Genomic DNA, 18,493 nt, shown 5'->3' with positions numbered 1-18,493 from the left:
GTAATGCTTGGGTACTGGGTGATGTTTGCAGCCATATCAAATCAAGGCTAGAGCAGATTTCCTAGAGGAAGCTGTGTGCTCTCACAGTTGGGGAACCCAAGCTGGGAAGGCTGCTGTCTTGGCTTAAGGCAGGAGCAGATTGTTCAGAAAACACTAGGGCTGTGTAAAAGTGGTTACTGGAACAGAATATCTTCAGGTTTCCTCCGTTAGTGTTTCATGCTTGATTGAGTGTACAAGCTTAAGACAAGCCCCGCTCCCTGGTGGCTCAGACAGTAAAGAATCTGCTTGCAGTTGGGACATGAAGGTTTGATCCCTGGATCAGCAAAATCCCCTGGAGAAGGGAATGGCAACCGACTCCAGTATTCTTGCTTGGAGGAGCCTGGTGGGCTATCGCACATGGGGTCGCAAAGAGTTGGACACGACTGAGTGACTTTCAGTTTGCCACTAGAAGTCAGATTAAACCTGTGGTTATGAAAAGGCTGGAGGCAGATCCTGTGGCAGCATTTACGGAGCACTAATGGGGACACATATGTGAAAATACCTCAAGGAAGTCCTTGGACAAGGAGGGTTGAGTCTAAGACTTCCTCTGGATTGGCATGGAATGTAGTGAGGGATTACTGCTTTAAAGGACTGAATTGCTAGGTTTGCCTGCAGAGAAGGTCAGTGATGTCATCTGACTTAACAGATATAAGTAGTCTCTAGATAGAGATTTGAGCAAAGGATTCTGCCTTCCAGATAGAATTAGATAATTCAAAAATCAAGCCACAAGCAACTAATCCTTTGTTTCTGAGTTGCTCAAGCAAACTAGGGTAGTAGGTTAAGAATATCAAGAAGTTTCAACAAGTCCTTTTCATAATACAGTAATTAACTATATTCTGCTGCATTTTTTAAAGTATATCTATGTAATATTAGACTTAAAAGAGGCAAATGATACAGCATGCTTCAGATTGAATTATGAGACCACTCGAGAGAAATTTAGTATTTTATCATATTAAGGGAAGATATTTCAGCAAGAACCCCACTTTCTGGCTATCCTCTTTGTCCAGTGTTTTCTTTCAGTGGTTGGTTCTTATTTATCCTTTAGAACTCACCTTAAATATCAGTTCCCTGACACCAAAATTATTTTCAGCTCTTGCTTTTTTTTCTCATTTATCACAGTTGTACGTTGTGTGTTTATTTTGTGTCTGTCTCCCTCCAAATTAATAGGTTCATGAAGCCATAGAACTTATTAATAATTTCTTTGTTCAACATTGTAGGCCCAGCTCTTGGTGGAGAACTTAGCTATGGTAGGATAGATATAGTGATATGAAAAATAGGATATTGTAAAAATCATAGTTCCATCCACCCAAGTTCAAAGGTAGTTTTATTTTCTGCCTTGATCCTGAGATTCATTCTTTGTGAGAAGGGACAGGACTTCATTTGGTTTGAAATTAAAAACTGTATTGACAGAAGCTGAGCCCTAATCCCCACAGCAGTTTATTTCCGTGGGTATTCAGAATATCTGTAGCTTTATGGAGCAGTGGGAAAGTACATGCATAAATGTTTTGGAAGGAAGAAAATCTTCATTAGATTTGCTTCCAAACTCCTATTATTAGGTGTTCAATCTGGTACCTTAATTTTGGTGGAAGATTTGCCCGTAATTATTTTCAATGCATGACTCTTTCTTTTGGTATTGGATTCAGTTATCTTTAATTTCTTCCTCAAATGGTATTTACCGTTATATAAAAAGTGTTCTTCAATTGACTGAGCTGCCATGGGGATTAATCTAAACCACAGACAGAGCTGGGTATCCATCATAACAGATGTTCCAAAAGACTGAAATTGGTGGTAGCTTCTAATATGGTGGCTGTTATTTACCCATTGCGTTCACCATCAGATCAAGTCCATACTGAGATGAGGCCAACGTCTTTTTTTTTTTTAATTGAAGAATAGTTGTTGTACAATGTTATATAAGTTACAAGTATAGGTATACAATATAGTGATTCACAACTTGTAAAGGTTGTACCCATTTATAGTTATTATAAAATATTAGCTATATTCCCTGTGTTATACAATATATCCTTGTAGCTTATTTAATACATAATAGTTTGTATCTCTTAATCCCCTACCTCTATGTTGCCCCTCCCCGCTTCCTTCTCCCCACTAGTAACCTGTAAGTTATTATCTATGAATCTATTTTTTTTGAGGCCAGTATCTTTTGATGTATGCTGTACAATTGTTGGTCTGCAAGAAGCACAAGCTGGAATCAAGATTGCCGGGAGAAATATCAATAACCTCAGATATGCAGATGACACCACCCTTATGGCAGAAAGTGAAGAGGAACTAAAAAGCCTCTTGATGAAAGTGAAAGTGGAGAGTGAAAAAGTTGGCTTAAAGCTCAACATTCAGAAAACAAAGATCATGGCATCTGGTCCCATCACTTCATGGGAGATAGATGGGGAAACAGTGGAAACAGTGTCAGACTTTATTTTTTTGAGCTCCAAAATCACTGCAGATGGTGACTGCAGCCATGAAATTAGAAGACGCTTACTCCTTGGAAGAAAAGTTATGACCAACTTAGATAGCATATTAAAAAGCAGACATTACTTTGCCAACAAAGGACAATCTCGTCAAGGCTATGGTTTTTCCTGTGGTCATGTATGGATGCGAGAGTTGGACTGTGAAGAAAGCTGAGTGCCAAAGAATTGATGCTTTTGAACTGATGCTTTTTTGATGTGGTGTTGGAGAAGACTCTTGAGAGTCCCTTGGACTGCAAGGAGGTCCAACCAGTCCATTCTAAAGGACATCAGCCCTGGGTGTTCTTTGGAAGGAATGATGCTAAAGCTGAAACTCCAGTACTTTGGCCACCTCATGCAAAGAGTTGATTCATTGGAAAAGACTCTGATGCTGGGAGGGATTAGGGGCAGGAGGAGAAGGGGACGACAGGGGATGAGATGGCTGGATGGCATCACCAACTGTATTGACGTGAGTTTGAGTGAACTCTGGGAGTTGATGATGGACAGGGAGGCCTGGCGTGCTGCGATTCATGGTGTCGCAAAGAGTCGGACACAACTGAATGACTAAACTGAACTGAATAGTAGTATGGTCTGGGAGCATATCTGAATAGAGATAGTAAAGGATGAGCTGACATTAGGAAATTGGCAATGGCTGTCTGACGAGGCCTTACAAGTAGCCTTACAAATAGCCTCCTTTCTTGTAAGGAGGCTTTACAAGAGAAAAGAAGAGAAGTGAAAGGCAAGGGAGAAAAGGAAAGATATACCCATATGAATGCAGAGTTCCAAAGAATTGCAAGGAGAGATAAGAAAGCCTTCTTCAGTGATCAATGCAAAGAAATAGAGGAAAACAATAGATTGGAAAGACTAGAGATCTCTTCAAGAAAATTAGAGATACCAGGGGAACATTTCATGCAAAGATGGGCACAGTAAAGGACAGAAATGGTATGGACCTACCAGAAGCAGAAGATATTAAGAAGAGGTGGCAAGAATACACAGAAGAACTATACAAAGAAGATCTTCATGACCCAGATAACCACAATGGTGTGATCACTCACCTAGAGCCAGACATCCTGGAATGCGAAGTCAAGTGGGCCTTAGGAAGCATCACTACGAACAAAGCTAGTGGAGGTGATTGTATTCAGCTGAGCTATTTCACATCCTAAAAGATGATGCTGTGAAAGTCCTGCAATCTGTATGCCAGCAAATTTGGAAAACTCAACAGTGGCCATGGGACTGGAAAAGGTCAGTTTTCATTCCAATCCCAAAGAAAGGCAATGCCAAAGAATGCCAAAGAATACCACACAATTGTACTCATTTATTATGCTAGCAAAATAATGCTGAAAATTCTCCAAGTCAGGCTTCAACAGTACATTTACCAAAAACTGTTATGTTCAGGCTGAACCAAATGTTCAGGCTGGATTTAGAAAAGGCAGAGGAACCAGAGATCAAATTGCCAACATCCGTTGGATCATAGAAAAAGCAAGAGAGTTCCAAAAAAATATCTATCTCTGCTTCATTGGCTATGCCTTTGACTGTGTGGATCACAACAAACTGGAAAATTTTTCAAGAGATGGGAATACTAGACCACCTTACCTGCCTCCTGAGAAATCTGTTTGCAGGTAAAGAAGCAACAGTTAGAACTGGACATGGAACAACGGACTGGTTACAAATTGGGAAAGGAGTATGTCAAGGCTGTGTATTGTCACCCTGCTTATTTAACTTCTATGCAGAGTACAGTATGCGAAATGTGAGACTGGATGAAGCACAAGCTGGAATCAAGATTGCCAGAAGAAATACCAATAATCTCAGATATGCATATGACCACCCTTATGGCAGAAAGTGAAGAGGAACTAAAGAGCTTCTTGATGAAAGTGAAAGAAGAGAGTGAAAATAATGACTTAAAACTCAACATTCAGAAAATGAAGATCATGGCATCTGGTCCCATCACTTCATGGTAAATAGATGGGGAAACAGTGGAAACAGTGATAGACTCTTATTTCCTTGGGCTCCAAAATCACTGCAGATGGTGACTGCAGCCATCAAATTAAGAGACGTTTGCTCCTTGGAAGACAAGCTATGACAAATCTAGACAGCATATTAAAAAGCAGAGAGATTACTTTGCCAACAAAGGTCTGTACAGTCAGAGCTATGGTTTTTCCAGAAGTCATGTATGGATGTGAGAGTTGGTCCATAAAGAAGGCTGAGCACCAAAGGACTGATGCTTTTGAACTGTGGTGTTGGAGAAGACTCTTGAGAGTCTCTTGGACTGCAAGGAGATCAAACCAGTCAATCCTAAAGAAAAGCAGTTCTGAATATTCATTGGAAGGACTGATGCTGAAGCTGGAGCTCCAGTACTTGGATTACCTGATGTGAAGAGCTGACTCAGTAGAAAAGACCCTGATGCTGGGAAAGATTGAAGGCAGGAGGAGAAGGAGATGACAGAAGATGAGATGGTTGGATGGCATCACCGACTCAATGGACATGAGTTTGAGCAAGCTCCAAGTGATGGTGAAGGACAGAGAAGCCTGGAGTGCTGCAGTCCATGGTGTTGCAAAGAGTCAGACACAATCAAGCAACTAAACAACAACAACCTTAGGGAGAGTGTAGGTGAACACATAAGTACTTAGGTCATGATCATCAGTCTCTCACTTTACCATTTCTTTCCCTTTCCTATTCTTACCCTCTCCTTCCTTATGTCAAATTCCCCAATTCAAGAAACAGAAGAAATTTTTGAAGTAGTATAGACTGTCACCCATTGTTTTGTAGTGTCTTTCTGGTGAAAGTCTCTTCACACAACTAAATTGTCTATACACCTGAAGTCTGATGCCTCCACTAGTTCTCTTAACATCAGACTGAAAAGAAAAACTACTTTGCTTGAAATTCCAGGTTTTCTGTAGATTTCCTGTCCACTGGGCTCAAAGCTCCTTAATCATGGGACCAAGGCTTAGTCATCTCTGTTCCTCTGACTCGATACGGGGAGAACAGAAATCACATGAGCTGCTCAGAAGAGTGTATGTCGATTAGTACTGGTTCCAACTTACTGTTCCAAACTCTCCTCCCCCGGCTGCCCCCAACATGCCCTCTCTCCAGCTTCACTGAGCATTTTCCCATTGCCTAAGCAGGCCCGGTCCTTTTAGGGTTTCCTGCCTTTTTCCACTTTGCTTTCCCTGCCTGTGGTGCTTCTCCTCTGCTATGGCTGACTCGTTCTTCAAGATTCACACCAGCTGTGTGCAACTTGGCTGAATCCTTTCCTGACTTCTCAGAAAAAAAAGTAATGATTCCCTTATCAGTCTTCAACAGTTGTCTGTTCAGATCTTGATTACAGCACTTGCTATGCTACACTGGCAGTATCTGCTTAGGTGATAAGAGTGGTATCCATTTGTGGGACTTCTCTAGGGGTCGAGTGGTTAAGACTCAGCTTACTGCAAGGGGCACGCTCTGGATACTGGTAGAGAGCTAAGATCCTGCATGCCAGGCAGTAAGGCAGAGAGAAAAAAAAGGCCGATCTAGAGAACAAATCCATGGTTGCCAGGGTTCAGGAGAGAAGTTAAGGGATAGTACAAGGGAGTTTCTTGTAGTGAGAGAGCAGTTCTGTTTCTTGATTGTGTTGGTAGTTATATGACTATATGTATGATAAAATTTCATAGAATATATATACACACCCCAGAAAATGAGTTCATGCAAAAGCTGGTGAAATCTAAGTCAGATGTTGTCTAGTTAGTTGCCAATTTCCTGGTTTTGATAATATGCCATAGTTATGTAAGAAGTAACATTTTGGGGAAGCTGGGTGATGGTGACATGTACGTCTGCATTATTTTGCCATTTCTTTTGAGCTTATAAATATTTCAGGCTATTAAATTAGGAAAATATGTGTAAATACTAATATCTGATGCTGGTATATTATAATCTATATTGCTAGTGGTAATATAAAACTATAATCATGTATCATATATAGTGTATATTATGAACCATGAATGTTCATAACTTTGACCTTCTAATCTCCATTTATAGTCATTTATCCTAAGAAAATAATCCCCTCAAAAATGTAATTTGATATATAACTATAGATAATATTATTTGTAATAACAATAGCAATGTAGATAATGTAATTTGTAATAGCAAAATATCCACATACCTAAGAAAACTTTAGTATTGCAAGAGGTAGGTAACTAATTAAATTATGGCGCACCTCCTGACTGTAATATTATTTAAATAATAAAGTGGTAAGTATGAAACAAATAGTTATACTCTTTATATACAAGAAATGTGTATGAAGAAAGAAGTGCAATTTTATTTGTTTATATTGCTTTAATATTTATATAATTCTAAAACATAATACCAAGGTATGGCCAATAGATTCATAAAATTAAAATTAACTTTGTTGAATGGTTATTTAATTTTTTATCGCTGACACTAATGATTATTTAAAATTCTTTCTTGAACTCTTGATATTGTTTATTTCCAGTTCTGTCCGCTTTGCCGTTTAGTACCTAATGAGAATCGAAGCAGCTTCAATGGCAGCTTAATAAGACATTTGCAAGTCAGTCACACTTTGTTTTATGATGATTTCTTAGTAAGTATATTTTCTTACTTCTACATTGTGTTTTTATGCTGAATTAAGCTTACCTTTCTTAATATAAGAAGTCTTACTATAAGATTATAGAGAAAAAATGCATATGTAGCTGCAGTGTTAAGTATTAAAGAAGAAACATAAAAACTGTTTTATAAAATTGTGTTTTATAAATATATATATTTTATATAACTGCTTTAAGAGTATTTACCTGCTTTAGACAAAATCATTTTCTTTGTGATGTAAATAATTAGCCATTATATAAAGACCCAGATTTCACTTTCCAGTTATTTTAATTTCTACTTTAATGCCTCCCACTGCTGCTAAGTCACTTCAGTCGTGTCCAACTCTGTGCAGCCCCATAGACGGCAGCCCACTAGGCTCCCCCATCCCTGGGATTCTCCAGGCAAGAATACTGGAGTGGGTTGCCATTTCCTTCTCCAATGCGTGAAAGTGAAAAGTGAAAGTGAAGTTGCTCAGTAGTGCTGAACTCTTCACGACCCCATGGACTGCAGCCTACCAGGCTCCTCCATCCATGGGATTTTCCAGGCAAGAGTACTAGAGTGGGTTGCCATTGCCTTCTCCAAATGCCGCCCACTAAATAGTTATAATTTTTATGAAGTTAAAAACATGTTAACTGAAAGAAGATCATATCAGTAATGAAATGGCTCAGAGAATTTGCACTTATTTTATAATACACTGAATGGCCAATAACAGATACAACATTATCAATGTAGTGAGACACATGGTCTCTATTTTTAATTTAAATTTTATAAAATACAAAACTCATGTTTATTTAATGTTTTCAACTTAAATTATTATGAACAAATTTTAGACATATACAGAAGTAGACAGAATTATATAATGAACCTCTGTATACTGATCAGCTACCCATTAATAATGGCCAACTCATAGCCATTCTCATTATAGTCAGAATTTTTTTTAAGATGAAAGAAAAATCTGATATAGTATGGATAGTTCTGATACTTATGACTCAATTTCCCATTATCAGAAATGATAAAACAAGCTAAAGGTTCACTTCAGTTCAGTCGCTCCGTCATGTCCAACTCTTTGCGACCCCCATGAATCACAGCATGCCAGGCCTCCCGGTCCATGACCAACTCCCGGAGTTCACTCAAACTCACGTCCATCGACTCCATGATGCCATCCAGCCATCTCATCCTCTGTCATCCCCTTCTCCTCCTGCCCCCAATTCCTCCTAGTATCAGAGTCTTTTCCAATGAGTCAACTCTTCTCATGAGGTGGCCAAAGTATTGGAGTTTCAGCTTTAGCATTGTTCCTTCCAAAGAACACCCAGGACTGATCTCCTTTAGAATGGACTGGTTGGATCTCCTTGCAGTCCAAGGGACTCTCAAGAGTCTTCTCCAACACCGCAGTTCAAAAGCATCAATTCTTTGGTGCTCAGCTTTCTTCACAGTCCAACTCTCACATCCATACATGACCACTGGAAAAGCCATAGCCTTGACTAGACAGACCTTTGTTGGCAAAGCAATGTCTCTGCTTTTGAACATGCTATCTAGGTTGGTCATAACTTTCCTTCCAAGGAGTAAGCATCTTTTAATTTCATGGCTGCAATCACCATTTGCAATGATTTTGGAGCTCCCAAAAGTAAAGTCTGACACTGTTTCCCCATGTATTTCCCAGGAAGTGATGGGACTGGATGCCATGATCTTCGCTTTCTGAATGTTGAGCTTTAAGCCAACTTTTCCACTTTCCTCTTTCACTTTCATCAAGAACCTTTTTAGTTCCTCTGCACTTTCTGCCATAGGGTGATGTCATCTGCATATCTGAGGTTATTGATATTTCTCCCGTCAATCTTGATTCCAGCTTGTGCTTCTTCCAGCCCAGCATTTCTCATGATGTACTCTGCATAGAAGTTAAATAAGCAGGGTGACAATATACAGCCTTGACACACTCCTTTTCCTGTTTGGAACCAGTCTGTTGTTCCATGTCCAGTTCTAACTGTTGCTCCCTGACCTGCATATAGATTTCTCAAGAAGCAAGTCAGGTGGTCTGGTATTCCCATCTCTTTCAGAATTTTCCACAGTTTATTGTGATCCACACAGTCAAAGGCTTTGGCATAGTCAAGAAAGCAGAAATAGATGTTTTTCTGGAACTCTTGCTTTTTCCATGATTCAGCAGATGTTATCAATTTGATCTCTGGTTCCTCTGCCTTTTATAAAACCAGCTTGAACATCTGGAAGTTTATGGTTCACATATTGCTGAAGCCTGGCTTGGAGAATTTTGAGCATTACTTTACTAGCGTGTGAGATGAGTGCAATTGTGCGGTAGTTTGAGCATTCTTTGGCATTGCCTTTCTTTTTGGATTGGAATGAAAAGTGACCTTTTCCAGTCCTGTGGCCACTGCTGAGTTTTCCAAATTTGCTGGCATACTGAGTGCAGCACTTTCACAGCATCATCTTTCAGGATTTGAAATAGCTCAACTGGAATGCTATCACCTCCACTAGCTTTGTTCGTAGTGATGCTTTCTAAGGCCCACTTGACTTCACATTCCAGGATGTCTGGCTCTAGGTGAGTGATCACACCATCATGATTATCTGGGTCGTGAAGATCTTTTTTGTACAGTTCTTCTGTGTATTCTTGCCACCTCTTCTTAATATCTTCTGCTTCTGTTAGGTCCATAACATTTCTGTCCTTTATCGAGCCCATCTTTGCATGAAATGTTCCCTTGGAATCTCTAATTTTCTTGAAGAGATCTCTAGTCTTTCCCATTCTGTTGTTTTCCTCTATTTCTTTGCATTGATCTCTGAGGAAGGCTTTCTTATGTCTCCCTGCTATTCTTTGGAACTCTGCATTTAGATGCTTATATCTTTCCTTTTCTCCTTTGCTTTTCGCTTCTCTTCTTTTCTCAGCTATTTGTAAGGCCTCCTAGACAGCCATTTTGCTTTTTTGCATTCAGCATAGCTTTTGTTCTGCTTTGGTCCGTGCATTTTCCTGTGAGAGTGATGCATTGTTCCATGAGTCCCTTTCAGCAAATGGGATTGCTTATCATGGGGACATTCATAGCCATGTTCTAAAATGGTACATTTTATTGTTACGTCTATTGAAATACATGAAATGTTAAGAGTTAAATTTGAATTTGCATATAATTTTCACATGATTTTGACTAGTTTCTTTTTATGCAATTTAAATAGAATTTGATAATTGTTGAAGGCTATCATTTGGAAATTTTCTCCATGCATTCTGATGTGCCCAGGATGATTATCCAGATTCAACACAAGGAAGCTGGGTTTCAGTAACAGTCCTGTCACAACTTGTGACCTTGGGCAATGTGTTTAACTTTGGAGCCTCTGTTCATTTGTTAAAGTTGAGGACTAAGCAAAGTACATACTGTTTCCAAACGCTCTCATGGGGATTAAATGAGATGATGCACGTCAAGCGATTTACTCAGTTTGGGTGTGGATGTTAGGCAAACTGGAGATGGGGAGAGACTAAATGGAAATATTAGGACCACTTGAAGAATGAACAGACCACACCACAGGCTTCATAATCTCTCCTCCATCTCTCAAATAATGTTTTTTCTGGCCACTAAGGCACACAAGCCCTCACGAGAGCCACATGTCATTTTTTCATAAAACGTAGGGGCTCCTCTATTTATCGTAGCTCCATGAGATGTTCTAAAAGCCAGGTTGGTTCCATACCTGTTCTGACTCTTCATTGTTTAGTCCATTCTCTTCAAGATCATTTACATATGACCTGGGGCTGGCCAGGAAGAGGTCACCTAGGTGAGAATACTCTCTGCCCCCTCAAAATCACATTCTTGGATGTGGAAGTGAGGTCAAAACAGTGTTCTTTTGATTTTTGTGTGTCCTCAACTACCAACTACTATGCTAGGCATTTTATGCAAGTTGTCTCATTTCATTCCTTATAGCAACTTCTGTGAAATACATACTTTATGATTATCCTTACTTAGCTATGAAGTATCTGATGCTCAAAAGTTAATAAATTGCCTTAGAACAACCTGGCATTGAAAAAGACCCCGATGCTGGGAAAGATGGAAGGCAGGAGGAGAAAGGGAGACAAAGGATGAAATGGTTGGATGGCATCACCAACTCAATGGACATGAAGTTTGAGCAGACTCCAGGAGATAGTGAAGGACAGGAAAGCCGGGCATGCTGTCATCCATGGGGTTGCAAAGAGTTGGACATGACTTACCTACTGAACAGCAACCTGGCATTAAGTCCAAATATTGTGCTCTGCTCTGTTTTAAGACTTTCTTGTGGGCTTTATTTGTTTGCTTTTGTGTTTTAGAGTGAAATTCCAATAAAGATTTTATTTTCTTAGTTTACTGGTGAAGAGGAGATGGGTTGCAGAAGATGGGGCTCTTAGTTTTTGTTTTACTTAGAGAATGTGCTGACCGAAAGTTTTGAATTCAGTTTTGACTTAAGGAGGCAAGGAGAAAGAGCGTTTTGTTTCCAACAGTTTTTTTTTCAGAACTAGATATTCAGTAGTACTGCTGGGAATGGTGAATCATATGAGAGTGTGTTAACTTCACTCCATATTATATGTTTATGTGGAGCATAGCACTCTGACCCAGATTTGTAATATTGGCTAAAAACTATTATAGTTAGATCAGATAAAAAAACTTTAAATTCCAGATCAAGATTATTTTATAAATAATGATAGCTAGTTAACTGATAGACAGTGAAAATGAAATAGAAAATGCACAAGCCCCAGAGCATAAGTCTTGGGTTCTACGAGTTTTTTTTGTGTGTGTATGGAAACTTGGGGATTGAATTCATTTTACTTGGCAAAATGAGGCATTGTCTTAACATTCGTCCTCCAGTTGCTGAAAACTGTCATGTCTGACTGTATGTTTCTAATTTTTTTTCTTTATTGTAGGATTTCAATATAATTGAGGAAGCTCTTATCCAAAGGGTCTTAGACCGGTCACTTCTGGAATACGTGAATCACTCGAATACCGCATAACTGTATTAAAAGAAAAGAGGATAGCGTACAATTGCACCATTTTTTTTTAAGATGCTGCTTGAAAAATTGTAGGGAAGCTGTCAATGTCTGATGAGCAGAAAAGAGTACAACACATTATATGTTTGTCCATGTTTATTGTTGTACTGCATTTTAAAACTGCTTTCACTTTGATGACTTAGGTCTGTTTTAAGTTCTTTAGTTTCTGAGACACTTAACAGCAAAAAAGTCTCCATCTGCCATTAATACATGAAAGAGAATATAAGGCTGAGTATGTGGGTGAAGGATCTTTATTTGCAAATCGGATGACATTGTGTGTAATGTTACATACTGATAACTACTCTTATGATTGGACAAGATAATTAATCTTTGTTCTATGGAGAGTGAAACAAAGTGTGGATACTCAAGGAAATGTGAGATCTGTTCCAGTGCTCATGTTCTAACAACTAATAGAATGACACCCATAACCTTGTATGGGAGTAGGAAAGGAAAATTTTGGAAGTCAACAATGATTATTTAACCAAATCTATAACATAATACTGTAACAATACTGTAATTTCATGTTAGGAATGTATACTTAGTGCTTTGACTTTTTATAACTATGCACATATAAGAATTTAATATTATATTTTTCAAATATTTGTAGCTTATTATTTAGAAATATTTCTATAATATAGGCAACTTCTTAAGAACCATCAGCTGAGATTTACAGCAGAAGTATTCCCATCCATAATTTTTAGTGGAAAATCCTAAGGGCTTTGATTTTTTTTTTTCCTTAGTTTTATCTTTTAGAAAAATTAAACAAATACTGAAAACCAAACAGAAGATGTATAGCTTATTTCATTATCGTAAGGAAACAGTGTTTTAGAACTCTGCCAGTCACCTTGGATGTCCTCTGTGTGTCCTGTCAAAGTTAACAACCCTCTTCCCCAGCCCCGCAGAAGTAACCACTACATTGATTTTAACAGTACTCACTTCCTTGTATTTCTTAGTTTATCCCCCAAGTCTGTATCTCTATACTAGTTTTTAATCTTACTCACTTAAAATTGCTTTGTTAGCTATATCTCTTAATGTCTCTTTTTAATCTATGGGTTCCCCCTTCTTTCTTTCCCTTAAAATTTATCTGTTGAAGAACCTGGTCTTATACATACCCAACTATCTGTATTTTGTTAATAGCATACTCATGGCTCAATTCAGCATGTTCTTCTGTCATCTGGATATGATACATGGATCCAGAGGTTTGAGCAGACTCAGGTTCAACCTTTTGACCAGACTATATAGATCATGGTGTGTTATTTCAACAGAGGGCAGAGAATGTCTGGTTTGCTCTTTTTCTGATGTCAGCTGAAATGGATATGCCTAGATCCACTGATTTGTTGTGGGTTAGAGTTTCTGTCATTTCTTTTTCATTTATTAGTTGGAACCTTTTTATATATAAAGAGATGTTCCCCCTGTCTACTGTTTGTTTAACCAGTGGTCAAGTTCATAGAGGAAAAGAAAAATAAATACTTGAATCTTCTCCTTGATTTATCAATTTTCAGGCTTATAAACTTGTTTTCTATCATCTTCTGTACATCACTTTTTTAAGTGTAGTGAACTCATGGATTTAAACATACTTGATGGACTTTAATCCATGTTGAGTATTGCCCTATTAAAGCTCAAATTGTCCTGTTTTTGGTCATTGGGAGCCTTATCAAGTTGACTCTGAGTCCTTTCGACACTACTCTAGCAGTCTTTAATGGCTTCCTGTAGTCTCCTGTGACAAGTCTCCAGGCTCAACTTGTATGTTTTTGCACCAGATCTGGAATCGGCCATTTCTCTTAAGAAGCCTGGTTCCTTCAGTGAGAAACAGTGCTTCAAAACCATATTTGGGACTGTCAGATTTGTTGTCGCTAGATTGGTTATTGTTTCTAGGAGAGAGCTAAGAAATACCTTTTTTTCTCTAAGATAGAACACTTTATGAGTTATTTTGATATTTCCAAATCAAATTAAGTACTGCAAGGTTTTTGCCTAATCCTTTCTATTACAGTTGTGTCTTTTATTTTTCTGTACTGAGAGTCCAGATTTTCAAGGACATAGGAGTATACCACGGTTATTTGTTTTCTTCAACTGCCTTACAAATGCAACAGTCTCAAAATAATAATACTAATAAACCACCACCATTATGATAGCTGGAACAATTAAAAATGTTTTTCATTTGTTCTCCCCAATATTCTATTTTTAAAGTTGTACTAAAAAATAAATAAATAAAGTTGTATGATATAAACGTTTTCAGGCAATTCTCTGGTGGTCCAGTGCTTAGGATTCTGTGCTTCCACTGCCAGGGATCCTTGTTCAATTCCTGTTTGGGAAACTAAAATCCCATAAGCCACATGGCACAGCCAAAAAAAAAAAAAAAACTCAGAATATACTGGTGTAATCTACAATACTCTCTCCCTTCTACCCTCCATCTAGTCTTTAGTTCTTCAAGTAACTATATGCTTAGTGCTTGCCACCACTCCTTTGATGGTTCCATTTTTCATATTTGGCTCTTTAACAACAAGTCTGGATATGGAATATTTCCATCTTGAAAGCAAGCAAAGAAGTTATAAAGACTAGTGATTTCAACTCATGAGGATAAAACATTCTTTGATTATAGTTAGTTTCTTAATTGTAATTGTTTATAAACTTTGTTTATAAATGTAGTCATAGTCACGTTCCCCTAAATTTTCTGTAGTAACTTTTCCATTACTTCTTCAAAACCTTGTTTACTGTTCTGCCATCCACAACAAGATGATGAGAAATGCATAAACCTGGATGAAATCTACAGGCTTTCTTTCCTCCCTTTTGCTTTTTTCCTTTAACTTATTTGGCTGCACTGGGTCTTAGCCTCAGCACACAGACTTTCTAGTTGCAACATTTGAACTCTTAGTTGCAAAATGTGGGATCTAGCTCCCTGACCAAGGATCAAACCTGGGCCCTCTGCATTGAGAGCACAGAGTCTTAGCTACCGCCAGGGAAGTAATTTCCTCCTATTTTAGATACTGGCTCCAAGCTTGCTTTTCACAGCTGCTAACAACTGACAACAGATTTGAAGTTTCACGCATCTCTTCCTGCAGTTTGGATGGGTTATCCAATAGAGCAAAACCTACTGGGCAACAAAGACAAAAGGAGAGGAACTTCCCAGAGATAATCATTAGATTGAAAAATCTCGTCCCTGAAAAATAAAAGAATATATTTCCGAGTATGAGTACTTACTAACCAGAAAATAAATTTTGGTTAATTCTGAGCAATACAAAGGTATCCTTAAATCTGTAAAACATGAAAAAACTTCCAAACTTAAAAACTGTATTGTAAGTAAAGCTTTAAGTCACCTGCCACTGTTAAACCTCAGTACAGCAATTCTGCCTCCTGTCTTTTGGTTCCTCTTATGATAAGTTTACCCCCTTGTTCAGCCGCTGGTTTACGTCTGACTCTGCCACCCCATGGAGTGCAGCTCTCCAGGCTTCCCTTCCTTCACTATTTTCCGAAGTTTGCCCCCTACAGGACAAATGAGGTGCTGGCCGCCGAAATTATTTTATCTTTTGCATTATTTTGAGTTCTAAAATAGTGATGTGCAACTCTTATTCATTGTTTCACTGTGCCTTTAACTTTTATTAAAAAAATTTATAAGACATTGTTTTAAAAAAATGAAAACCAGTATTTGAAGCTTTTGATTAATAACAAAAATCTTGTTCCTTTTTTTTTTTTTAATGTTTCAAGGCCTTTTGAGGGAAAAACTGATTCACATGTGATTCTTAAAAGGCTAAAGTCTTTAAATCCTACAAAAAGCTATGGAGATTTTCCTTTAACGTGTTTTTTCTCCCAAGTTTCTAAAATGTATGTTGAGAAATTGGATTGCGAGTCTATGATGAAGATACTTCTAAGTCAGATCTCTGAAAAGGTCTTAGCTCAAATGATATTGCTTTATTACTTTTACTGGGTGCTAAATGTCTTGTGTTTTCAAGTGAGCTTAACAACAGTTATTAAACGTGTTTAACATATAATTAGTACCTTCGATTAGCATTGAAGTTACTTTTAAAGGTCACTAAGAGATTCATCCTTTTATTCAACTGCAAAAACTCTGTATAATGATCAGAATTTAAAACATACAATTCTTTTTCTTCTGTAAATATGTATTATTGTGAGAAATAAAGAATGGCAGGACCATTGCTTTCATTAAAATATCTACAGTGTACGTTTTCTTTTTTTGGCTATGCTGGGTCTTCATTGCTTCAAGGACTTTTCTCTAGTTATGGGGAGCCAAGCTACTCTATGGGCTTCTCTGACAACTCAGTTGGTAAAGAGTCTCCCTGCAGGGCAGGAGACCTGGATTGGGAAGATTCTCTGGAGAAGGAAATGGCAACCCACTCCAGTATTCTTGCCTGGAAAATCTCATGGACAGAAGAGCCTGGCGGGCTACAGTCCATGGGTCTGGTTGCAGTGCACAGGTTTCTTCTCATTGTGGTGACTTCTTTTAGAGCACGGGCTCTAGAGCACAAGCTTAATAGTTGCACACGAGTTTTGTTGCTCCATTGCTTGTGGGATCTTCCCTGATCAGGGACTGAACCTACGTCTTCTGCATGGGCAAGCAGATTCTTTACCACTGAGCCACCAGGAAAGCCCTCTACTGTGACTGTTCTTAAATACGGATCTTGATAATGTTTTACATTTAATACCCTTCTCATGCTTTTAAACCTGATATTTTTTAATTGTCATCATTCAACAATATCTATCGCAGAAATACACCTTCGTTTAGGCCAGTAGTTCCTGGTCAGAGGCAATTATGCCTCTCGGAACATTTGACAACGTCTAAAGGCATTTGGGGTTGTCATAACGGGGTTGTGCTATTGCCCAGGATGTGGGTCAAGGCCACGGATGCTACTCAACGTTCCACGATACACGGGACAGTCCCTCACAACAAGAATTTCCCTGCCCAAAATGTCAGTAGTAGTGAGGTTGAGAAATCCTGCTTTAAGTCAAGGTAATGCTAAGCACCATGGGAATTATATTATTGGTTCTGCTTTCAAGGGGCTCCACTGAAATTTAAAAAGCCAGATGAAGATGAATGTTGTATATCCTCCTCCCTGCTAAATACATATTAAGCTTTGGGTGGCCGTAGCTCCAGTTCAGAATATGCTAAAACTTAGGAAAGTTTTTTGTATTCTTCACAAGAAGCACAGGCCAGAACGCAGGTCTTAAGGGAATTACCTCTGATTGACTGTTTTCTGAGTGACATCGTGAAAGATATTGGGAACCCAGAATTGTTTGGGAAGACTTAACCTTTATCACTTAGGTTATAGTTATTGAAGTAAATAAGGTAAAATATAACAGAGGTGTTGCTGCAAAAATACTGGCTTTCTCTGTACACTGAAGCTGAATAAAAAATATGAAGACAGAGTTTAGACGAAATAGAATGGCTTCAATCCTCAGCCAGCCTGAGGGGAAACAGCAGGCTAGTGCCTCAAGAACTTGCTCTCCCCCACTCCCCCATCTCCAATCCCCTGCTAGGGGAACCAAGAGACTTTATAAAACCTGGGTCTCATAGTCTTAGGGCTCACAGTAAAAAAAGGTCTTGCATTCTTCTTGCTTTGTTTCAAAACAGTCATGGCTAGCATCAGGTAGCCTGGTAATTGGGCCTGGCGGTCCAGTAGCCCAGTCATTGAGTCCATTTGTCCTGGTTTATTGTACTATGGCCTTTTTTCTGAAATGCAAATAGAAAACTACAAAGGGTGGTCTGTGATAAAGGTAAGCACCAGGTACAGGATGTAATTAGCATAGAGTCAATAATAGGCACAGAATGTAGCTCATGCAGAGTTAGGGAGTGATAGGTGCAGGATGTAATTTACATAGTAGGTTAATTTTGAGAAAAGCAAATTTAGTTACAGTCTACAGATTAAGAATAGTTACAGTAAAAACTAGAAGTGACCAAGTCTGCTCACTGTTCTCTTTATCTTTTTTTGTTCTCGGGAAAGAAAAGAAAGTAAAACTCATTCCTCTTTTTTTCTTTTCACTGTGACAGAGACACGCCTATGTCTGAGATCCCAAACCTAAGAAATATTAAGTTTTTACCTTATGTTTAGAACATCTGATATCTTAATCCTGCAGGCTTCAGAGAAGGCCATGCATGGGTCTTGAGGGAAAATTATTGTCCCAAAGCAGCCATTTAAAAGGTAAAATGGGGACTTCCCTGGCGGTTCAGTGGTTAAGACTTCTGTTTCCACTGCAGAGGACATGGATTTGATCCCTGGTTAAGGAACTAAGAGGAGAAGGCAATGGCACCCCACTCCAGTACTCTTGCCTGGAAAATTCCATGGATGGAGGAGCCTGGTAGGCTGCAGTCCATGGGGTCGCTGAGGGTCGGACACGACTGAGCGACTTCACTTTCACTTTTCACTTTCATGCACTGGAGAAGGAAATGGCAACCCACTCCAGTGTTGTT

At 38.7% G+C, this 18,493-nt stretch overlaps 1 protein-coding gene across 1 annotated transcript in view; it reads left to right on the top strand.

Annotated features, from left to right (window-relative positions):
- Positions 1-16,238, top strand: part of RNF125 (ring finger protein 125) — a 46,922-nt gene extending 30,684 nt beyond the window's left edge. The window contains exons 5-6 of the mRNA XM_018039778.1: positions 6,961-7,068; positions 11,950-16,238. Of these exons, the coding sequence (XP_017895267.1) occupies positions 6,961-7,068; positions 11,950-12,036 (195 nt within the window). The 3' untranslated portion in view covers positions 12,037-16,238. The remainder of the gene's footprint in view (positions 1-6,960; positions 7,069-11,949) is intronic.

This window comes from Capra hircus, chromosome 24 (genome assembly GCF_001704415.2).
Source record: "Capra hircus breed San Clemente chromosome 24, ASM170441v1, whole genome shotgun sequence".
In the NCBI taxonomy this organism is placed as follows: domain Eukaryota; kingdom Metazoa; phylum Chordata; class Mammalia; order Artiodactyla; family Bovidae; genus Capra; species Capra hircus.
Note: the sequence above shows the minus strand (reverse complement) of the source record. Positions and strands in the feature narration are given on the sequence as shown.